The sequence below is a fragment of the Tuber melanosporum genome (genome assembly GCF_000151645.1).
Source record: "Tuber melanosporum whole genome shotgun sequence assembly, scaffold_132, strain Mel28".
In the NCBI taxonomy this organism is placed as follows: domain Eukaryota; kingdom Fungi; phylum Ascomycota; class Pezizomycetes; order Pezizales; family Tuberaceae; genus Tuber; species Tuber melanosporum.
Genome location: NW_003298789.1, coordinates 22,222 through 31,964, shown reverse-complemented (window position 1 = coordinate 31,964; position 9,743 = coordinate 22,222). Strand labels below are relative to the sequence as shown.

At 41.2% G+C, this 9,743-nt stretch overlaps 2 protein-coding genes; one reads left to right on the top strand and one right to left on the bottom strand.

Moving 5' to 3' along the window:
- Positions 1-2,968: 2,968 nt before the first annotated feature.
- Positions 2,969-3,635, top strand: GSTUM_00002407001 (uncharacterized protein; the record flags this gene model as incomplete). XM_002836156.2 has 2 exons in its annotated part: positions 2,969-3,249; positions 3,307-3,635. 2 exons carry the CDS (start codon positions 2,969-2,971, stop codon positions 3,563-3,565), a joined length of 540 nt encoding a protein of 179 aa, XP_002836202.1. The 3' UTR covers positions 3,566-3,635.
- A 152-nt stretch (positions 3,636-3,787) lies between these two features.
- On the bottom strand, positions 3,788-5,660 carry GSTUM_00002406001 (uncharacterized protein; the record flags this gene model as incomplete). XM_002836155.2 has 2 exons in its annotated part: positions 3,788-5,415; positions 5,491-5,660. 2 exons carry the CDS (start codon positions 5,658-5,660, stop codon positions 4,005-4,007), a joined length of 1,581 nt encoding a protein of 526 aa, XP_002836201.1. The 3' UTR covers positions 3,788-4,004.
- Between the last annotated feature and the right edge of the window lie 4,083 nt (positions 5,661-9,743).

Sequence of the window (9,743 nt, the reverse complement as noted above, 5' to 3'; positions counted from 1 at the left end):
AGAAACCAGAGGGAGCACGAAAGCAGAGAGTTGATGGACTATTGCAGCTCTTGAACCTAGAAATACAGTGAGGAAGATCACAGTAGGTTGCTGATAGTATAACTATTGCGGCAATAATGGGAAGAGGTAAAAAGTGGGCGAAAGCTTTACGAAAGTGGCATTAGGATTGGTTGGAATTTTGAATACCCCCTCCAGATATCTATCAAGGAAGACACCCTAAAATGCAATCATTGTTCGGTGATAAAGAGGTATGTTAGCAATGCATCATATAAAATATTAATAATGTCAAAAGCTACTCCACGTGGAGTATGTGAAGTTGTTAATACCTACTTCCAGTCAGAGTAGGCAGTTGATATTATGCAAATATCAGCTTTCTTAGAGCAAACAAATTGGGTAGAGAATTCTACAGGACTATGAATAGTACATGCTAGTTAGGTAAAATAAGATTAGTCTTTAGCTAAGATAAGAAAGGATATGTTAATGGTCATGAATGGGATGATGTTATAGCATACTGTCAAAATGTTTTTCTACAAAACATGGCAGATAAGAAACCCCCTACCCCTAATCCTTATACTACCTTCTATAACTCAATTCCTTTCCTCTTACATTAAACAAAATTCCATGATTTAAAGATTAAGAAGTTATGATTACAGGAATGTATTCATAAGAATTTATAATCTTTAAAGCCTCAGATATTGAATGGATACGGAAGTAGATATTAGAGGTAGTAAGTAATACTAAGGGAACTAAGTAACTAAATTCTTATTAGCATATAGTACCAACCTTGAGGGAGTACAATGATGGAGGCGAGATTCTGAAAGAGCGATTACCTTGGTGTACCAAACGAAGGATTTTGGTAACTCATGACGAATCAGCATTCAATGCGAATGATGATAATCAATACTCATGGAAGCTAAAAGGAACTGAGTAGTTGAAACCTAAAGGAAAGAGAAAGAGTTTAATGATTTCTGCATTTTTGACTGAAGCTCAAGGATGATTACACTACTACAATAAGTCGAGCAGAACTAAGGTAGAGGCTTATGAGATTCTAAAATAAGGAAAAAACAATGAGGGATGTTGGGATTCAGAAAAGATACTCAACCAAGTTTTAACAAAAGCGGTTTCTATCTTTGAGAATGCTTTTCCAGACCATATTGGAGTTTTTGCCTTTGACAACTCTAGTAATCATTCCTGTAAAGCCCTCAATACACTAGTTGCTACTCGGATGAATCTTGTACCTGAGGGTAAGCAGCCCATAATGCATCCTATCCTAACTCCTCAGAACTTTCTTCAGTTAATGGTTCATCAAATTGGAGATACAGATTGGGAGACAAGCCTTCCAATTTTTCCGAATCTGATTGGTATGTCTAAAGAACTCAGACAGGTATTACAGGAGAGAGTACTCTGGAGGGAGGGACGAAAGCCATGCAATATGGGAAAGAAAGAAAAAAGAGGAATCTTTTCCTAAAGCCATAGAGGATTCTAAACTTTGCAAACTTGACCAATGTGAAAAAGGTCAATATTGTTGTGCAATACGAATTATGGAAAGAGAGGAAGACTTTTTAAGTGAAAAGTTACTTCTGGAAATTGAGATTGTGAAACCGGGCTATGAGGTTCTATTTTACAGGAAGTTCCATTGTGAGTTAAATTATATTGAGTTCTTCTGAGCTGTGGTAAAGTGATATACTCGAGAAAATTACTCTTACTCCTTTACAGCACTAGAAAAGATTATTTACACTGTACTAGATTCTGTTAGCCTGCGAACTATAAGACAGTTTTCCAATTGGAGTAAGAGATAGATTACCACTTACCTTCACAGATTAAACCCGGAGCAAAGAGCTTTTGCTGAGAGGCAATATAAATCTCATTGCCGTGAATTCCAGGCTGATATTGTTTGAGTTTCTATTTTCTTACCTTCTTTCTTGTTCTCTCTTGCCTCTTATATACTCTTAGTTACTTTCCTCTTCACATTCAACTTCTTTCTCTTGTTCTCTTTTACTCGTCTTACTTTTCTTACTCTCTTTTACCCTTCTTATTTCTCTTCTTTCCTTCTCCCTATATCTACTTTTATATGTACCCTTACACATACTTACTTACATGGCTGAGTTGAAGTCGGATCCTTTGTCTAAGTATATCACCCCAGGTGTCAGGCTTCAACTTGGCCACATGAGTACTCTTGCTCGCTCTCGTGCTTACTCTCATTCTCTTCCCTTTTTTTATCTTCTCTCTTTCTTTCTTACCTTCTCTTGTACTCTTTCTCCCTTATGCTTAAGTTTACGCTTTTGCCCTTGCTTTAACTCTTGCTTTTACAATCATTTTTGTTTTTATTTTTGTTTTTGCTCTCTTTTCCATTTTTTCTCTTGTTCTTATTCTCCTTTTATATTTTCTTTTACATACTATACGGTATATATTTTTACTCACTGATCAATATAACACTACTCAATCTTTTGTAAACTATCCTCTTCTAGTTTAACTTCTGTTTTCCTTACAACAACCCATGCTCTTGTCCCTGTTTTTTTTATCCCTGTTCTTAGTGCCTTGGCATTCAAAAATTCCCTCCTGTCACCCAAACTCACCTGTCTTTTTCCTTTATCCCCTCCTATATTACGCTCTTTTTTCCTCCTTTTTTACCTTATGTCTCTTTATTAGCTTCCTAGCAGTATTGCTAAGGATTTATTTTTTGTAAATTTAGGGGTTGGTTGTCACCTGAATTTGTTTTCTTGTCGCTCGGTTTTCGGGGCCTCGCCTAGCTGTCGCACACCATACTGTACAAGTACTCGTAGTGGTTCACCCAGGTTTACGGGGCCATCCAACTTTTTGGTTTCAGCTAGTACCGGTACCCGTCCTGGCGCTCAGGCCGCTCCTTACGCCTAACACGAAAACGCGACTATAAAGTTCAAACCACAACCACAACAGAGGTCTATTGAACTGTCCTTTCCTATACATATCCACACCACCCTCTTTCCAAATGCCTGCCATTCGAACTGGAGCGAAGCCCGATGAGAATACACGCCAGCTGACTCTGACTGGGGAGCTGGCGAGTGTTACTCCATTGCCATCGTCGTCCAAATCACGCTCAAAAAAATCGTCCTCCGATCGCGTCTATACCGATGCCATTTTTGCTATCAAACCCCACTTTATCAATCTCATTGTGAAGCGGGAGAAAAATCACGAGTATCGGAAATACGAATTAAGGGATACGGTGACCCGAATTTGGCTTTACGAAGTAGCTCCAACATCCGCCATCTCGTATGATTCAAGCTCTGCTCAAAATCTTCATGGCTTTTACTAATCCCGTGGCTTTAGGCACGTGATGGTCACAAGCCGCCCGAAAATACCTGGAGAAGTATGTGACTCGAATGGCATTGGGAATGACGATTTCGATAATGGGATGAAGGATTCGAAGTTCGGTTACCCGGTACTGCATCTATATAAACTGAAGACGCCACTGAGACCAGAGGTGATGAAGAAGACCTATGGTGTTCCTACGCCACAGGGGTACATGTACGCTACAAAAAAGATGGTTGATGAGCTACCACTGGAGGACATGGAGAAACTATTCTGAGTCAGTTTGTATAATCATGATGTTGTACCATAGTGCGGGAGCGCGGGAATGCAAAAAGGATGACCTAGGTATCCATTTTATTGCAACTGAACTTGAAATCGTGGTTACTAGCTACACTAAATCTCCACTCCAACACCAGTCTACTCCGGTTCTATGAGGAAGGGCGTACATTGCTTCTCTGTCGTCATTGTATCGTTTATACGGGTTTCATTTTTCTGATTGAACAATAGTTCTGCTCAGAATTGCACTAGGCCACCTTCCCCCCTCACTGTGCATACAGCGGGATAGCGATCCTGAAACCAATTCCACCTAATTTCTCTCCAAAAAAGTGTACATGTCCCCCTCTCTGCCCCCCCCCTCCCCCTATCATTCCAACGGTTATGGTATTTTTGCCGGGCTTTCGTTGGGCTTGGAATGGCGCTATCGCCCGTGTTGCACATTACTGGACCACCGCTCTCCGTTCCCCCATCTTGTTGATAGCCTCTTCTCTCGCACCTTCTTGCTCGAAAATCCTATGCAGATAGTCGATGGAGTAGGGCCGAAATAACTTTCTTGGATCTTCCAACCACTTTTCCACTTCGCGAAAGAGAATCATGTGGTCTTTACCCTGCCTTTTCATTTCATCGAAGGACAGCATATACCCCATCCTTGTCGCCCTCAAGTACCCGTATGCCCCCTTATCCACATACAACGACTTGGACAGCTTCGACCCCGCCCAATCTTGGATCAGCGGTGCGTACGCGATTACTGGTGGTTGAATGGTGAGGCCAGAAATCTCAGGCTTCAACAATATCAGCTGCCGCCAGAGCAGCTGTTCCGCATACAAACCCGCGTAGTCTGAGCCCGTAACTCGCATATGGATCAATTCGCGAGTCGGTGTACCTCTATGTGCTACCGCCTTACGAGCTGATTCTCTGCTCTCCGTGGTTTGAATGCCATATGCGAATGTTCGCACGAGGTTTCTCAGCGGCGTATTAAACTCGAGCCTCGCTACTTCCTTCGGATTCGAGGAGTCGACCGAATGATACCCGTGGTTGGGGCAGTAGAACTCTATAATCGTGGATCCTGAAGGGGTAATGGAATACTTGTTCTTACGGCCATGTTTTTCGGCAAGCCCACATCTCTCATGAGGACATGCAGCACGTATTGCCAGGGTTCCCGTCTCCGGTGCTAGCTCCGGTCCGAGCCTTTCGCGGTCTCTAACTATGGCTTTGATGATACGGGGAACACTTGGCATGCTGGCGACTGTCTCTTGGTTCGTGAGCTTGTATGGGATACCGCCTCCAACAAATGCGGCTGCTGACTCCATGACCTCCTCGTAATCCGGGAGAAGACGATGGTAGGCCTTTGTAAAACGTTGGCTTCTTTGGTAGTTGATACCATCACGTACACAGCCCTCCTGGTTATGGGGGGCGGTATCGACGATGTCCAGGCGCACAACTACCTCAAAATTGCCAATCCATACAGCGAATTCAGTGGAAAGGTCTGCTTTCCGGCGGAGATCGGCGTAGTACTTTTTCACGTCCCGTGCAATTAAGAATGCTAGGATAAATACAACGATGGTACCAATGTGAGGTGAATTATTTGGTTGCGCGCCGATATGGATGATGAGTGTTGAGGGTGGCAGGAAGCGACGGGGGCACTTGTCGACCCCAGTAGTGGGCAGGGGAAGACCTAGGTAGCGGATATGGGAAGAGATGTATTCCTTTTTGTAGATGTAGGACCCCGCGCCTAAGGGATTGTGAACGTTGCCATCATGTAGTGCATAGTGGTAGTGGTCAAACGAGCCATCGAGCGGCGGCAACGCTGCCTGAACGGTGGCGGTGGTGCTCACGATACCATTAAGGATTCTACCAAAGAAAATATAAAAAAAAGATCCGTTACCATCTGCGAGTAACTTTGTGAGGTGTAGACGCAACACTTACTCCGGATGAACAGAGGTGGGCACATTGGTACCAGCGCGAGGCATTACCTGAGAAATCCGAGCCATGGAAGCTCCAGTCCGCCACTCTAGAGTTTCGAAATCCTCCGCCCGAATAGCAGAACCTTCCTCTTCACTTCTAGCATCAAACACCGCCTCCGTCGGAAGATTCATAGTAGAAGAAATTTTGAGAAGTACTGCGAGGTATGTTTGTTCAAGTTGGTGAGTTTTCTTTGTTTTTGTTTTTGTTTTTTTGCCTTATCAAGTCCTTGTATTTACCTGTATTTATAGGCTCGAAATTGAACGGCGTTTGTTAACATGACTGGATCAGGTGTTCCGCGTATTTAACATGACCCAATAAATGGTCTTTTGACAACACATCAGGCAGGTAATTGTGGGCTAAATAGCTAGCTGGTGGTGCTAGATGGATTTTCAATATTTAAGGGAGGTTCAACTTCACTAAACATTTTATCTGTGAGGTATCTGTGCACAGACCCTTATTTACCGATGCCAAGACACTATCTGGTCCCATTGTAAGGTCTACCTATCAATTACCATACTTTACAGATTGGTGTCCTGACACTGTATTAGGATTGGCATCTGTTAGGCATATGGGAGTGCACAGACCCCTCGGTAGGATAACTGCGCACAGACCTTTATTTATCGGAGTTGTCAACACCCACCTCCAGCCCCCTTATGAGGCCTGTACGTTCTTAGCGACATTTTTGTTAGGAATACCTGGATCTGATACCTAGGAATCACCTTAAGTAGGGTAATCTCATCTGGAATCGGAATCCCTGGTCTCCAACACCCTCCTCCGGCCCCCTTACAGGGCTTGCACGTCATACATATCAATCTCAGTTGTGTCCTGTGACTATAATGCCACAGAATTGAAGGTCTCAGAATAACACTGTATACATTGCCGCCGTCCATCTGACCTGATGCTGTTCACAGGATATATGAGAGGGGACCTTCGGCTAGGTCTGAGAAGTGAAACAGAGTAAATCCATCAACTACTCAGAGAGTTGCTAGGCTTCAAAGACGTAATGTCTTTTGCAGGGGCCGTAGGTAATGGGATGTTTTTACATGAAATGATGATATCGAATGGTAAAGGACCTTAACAAGAGACCAATATATTCACAAATACCCTACAATAAACAGAAGAGTTTAGAACTCTGAGGGACACTACCGGAGAAACTAATAGACTTCACAGAGTGTTATAACTAGGGTTTGGAACACATTGTAGCTGCAGGATAACTTCCAATACTACAACAGGTATTGAAACCCTGTTACCTAAAGCAACTAAGAGTTGCCAACCAAGAGAATATTTATCAATCTGGTAGAATAGCTTTCTGTAAATTAGTAGGAATTCCTCCGGAAGATATCTATCAGTTGAGTAAGGAGTTATGAAAGATTTAAGTCAGGTGACCTAAAAAGATTACAATTACAACTACCTTTGCAGATGTAATTAGCAGATAAAACTGATCATTTCATCAATGATGGAGAAAATTGGGGCCAACTCAGTTCGACTTGAGAACTAGGCCACAAGTCTAAAAGACTCTAATAATCGGATAACTACTATTGGGAACTGTATGGTTCCTAGTTAGTTATATTGCAATTGTTGAAAAGTGTGTGATGATTTTCAGGGTCTCCAGGTATTCACACCTTTTAAGAAAACCCGATATTGTGAGTTATAATCAGAGAATTACATAGTTGTATAATAAATATCTGTAGTCTACAAATACTCAGACGTAGAATATAAATATTAAAGTGCCTTCTAAGCTTTAGATATCATCAAGCAATGGAGAAGAGATATTAACAATATAATATTGTTTTTATGATTCTATCTTACTTTACCGAATTTACTTTACTCTTAATAGTTATAAACGAAACGAGTGAATTTGAGCCTTCGTAGACAATCTCCGTCTACAGAAATAAATCTTGATTAGCCCAGACAATTCTGAAGTTTATCAGATTGTCTCTGCCTAATAATTTCAAAGAGTTGTATCCTATGACTATAATATTATTTCAATGAAGTCCACTTCATAATACTATATATATTGCTGCTGTCTATCCAATCAGAGGCTGTTTGTGGAATATTTGAGAGGGGACTTCTGAGTACCTCTGAGAAGTAAAATGGAGGAAATCCATTAGAGGTGCATTGAGTTACTAGGCTTCAAAGTTAGACATCCTAAATTTAGGCCAAAGGTAATGGGATGTTTTAGTTGCAATAATTCCCAACCACTCCTACAGTACTCTAGAGGCTTATTAGATGGAGACAACTAAAAATCCGTTTCTGTAGACGGAGATTGTTGTGGAAGGCTCGGACTTCACTTGTTTCGTTAATGACTACTGAGAGTGAAGCCAAATAGGTAAAGTAGAATTGAATGGTAAAGACAATATTATATTGTTATGGTCTCTTCTCTATTGCTTGATGATGTCTAAAGCTTGAGAGACACTTTGATATTTATATTCTGCATTTGAGTATTTGTGGACTACATCTATTTATTATACAACTATGTACCTCTTTGATTATAACTCGCAATGTTGGGTATTCCTAAAAGGTGCATATACTTGGAGACTCTGAAAATCACTACAACCTCCTTGACAATTACAATATAACTAACTTGAAACTATACTATTCCCAATAGTAGTTATCCGATCATTAAAGTCTTTAGATTTATAGTCTTGTTCTTAAGGTGAACTGAGTTCATCCCAATTGTTTCTGTCATTGATGAAATGATCAGTTTCCTCTGTGGGTTGTAACTGCAAAGGTAGTTATAATTGCAATCTTTCGAGGTCGTCTGACTTCAAACCTTCATAACTCCGTATCCAACCTATAGATATCTTCCAGTAGACTTCCTACTAATTCGCAGAATGCTATTCTATCAGATTGATAAATAATCCCTAAGTCGGCAACTCTTAGTTGCTCTGCGTAACAGGATTTTAATCACTCTTGTATAAGTTCTTACTATGATCAGACTGAACATCAGGAGGTCCCCAGAGCTTGAACCTTTTTGCCAAGGACATTGAATTATACCTGCAAATAGCAAAAGTAGTTAGTATAAAAGTAATTAAAAAGAGGGAAATTTGATTCAAAAGGGAGTATAGTTACTGGGTTCATGCCATCTTAGCAAGAAGTAACAATTCTGTGAAATATTAAAAACATTTATATAACTGCTGCTAAACTAGAAAAACATTGCCTGTAAGTGAATTACTCCCAATCAGAGAGAATTATGAACAGAAACTTACATGAATATGATCCAGAAAAATAGAAGACCAACGAGCGTGAATGAGCATCTTATAAGCAATGATGCACTATCCAAGTCTTGTGAAATTCAGCAGGCTGGACCTACAGACAAATTGTGGAAGATCAGAATCTCAGTCTTGGCACTGTTTTCAACATCTGTCAGTGTCTTTCTACTACAAAAATGCACAAGGGAAGGAAATTTTCTCTCAACACCCCTCCATGTCATTGACTGGTAGCTACAGCTACCTTGAGCATCACTCATCGCCAAATACTACTTGTTGGGATTGCTGTGGCTTGTAGCATCCAAGCCTCTAAAAGAACCCTCAGGAAAGCCTCTCGAATGGAAGGCTATTCCCAGAGGGTTGCCTGAAAGAAGTCATTTCTTGATGAGTGGAAGAAAAGACTATGCTTAGCTCTTCACAACTCCCCATCAGGATTGGACGGAGGAGGATTGGCACTAGGTCGTCTAAACTGATGAGTATTATGTATAGCTATCATGTCATACAAGTCGTGTTTGGGTGACCTAGCATCCAGGAGAGAAGTATCATGATAATTGTCTCCTCCCTAGGTTTCACAAATTAAATACTATTATGGTATGGAGTGCATTCTTGGGAGCTAAGAAAAGTATTCCCATTCTTTGGGATAAGAGCTGAGGCATTGTAATATTAAAATGTTACGTTGATAAAATTCTCACCCTGGTACTCCAGCCTTTTTGGAAGCCAGAGAGTAAGCATGCTGCTCATCCTCTCTGGCTCATAGAGGATAGAGCATCTGCTCACTGAGCACATTATACTCGGCAGATTTGGGAGTAGTATGGTATCCCAAAACCTGACTGCTTTCCCTTTTCTCTTGATCTCAACCTAATTGAGAATGTTTGGTTTATCCTATAGGATAAACTAAACAAGCTGTATCCTAAGCCAAATGGGTTGGACGAAATGGGGAGGGCAATACTATCGGAATAGCCCGGTTGCATGATCAGGTCCCAAGTACCGCGTCGTCGGTTTAAA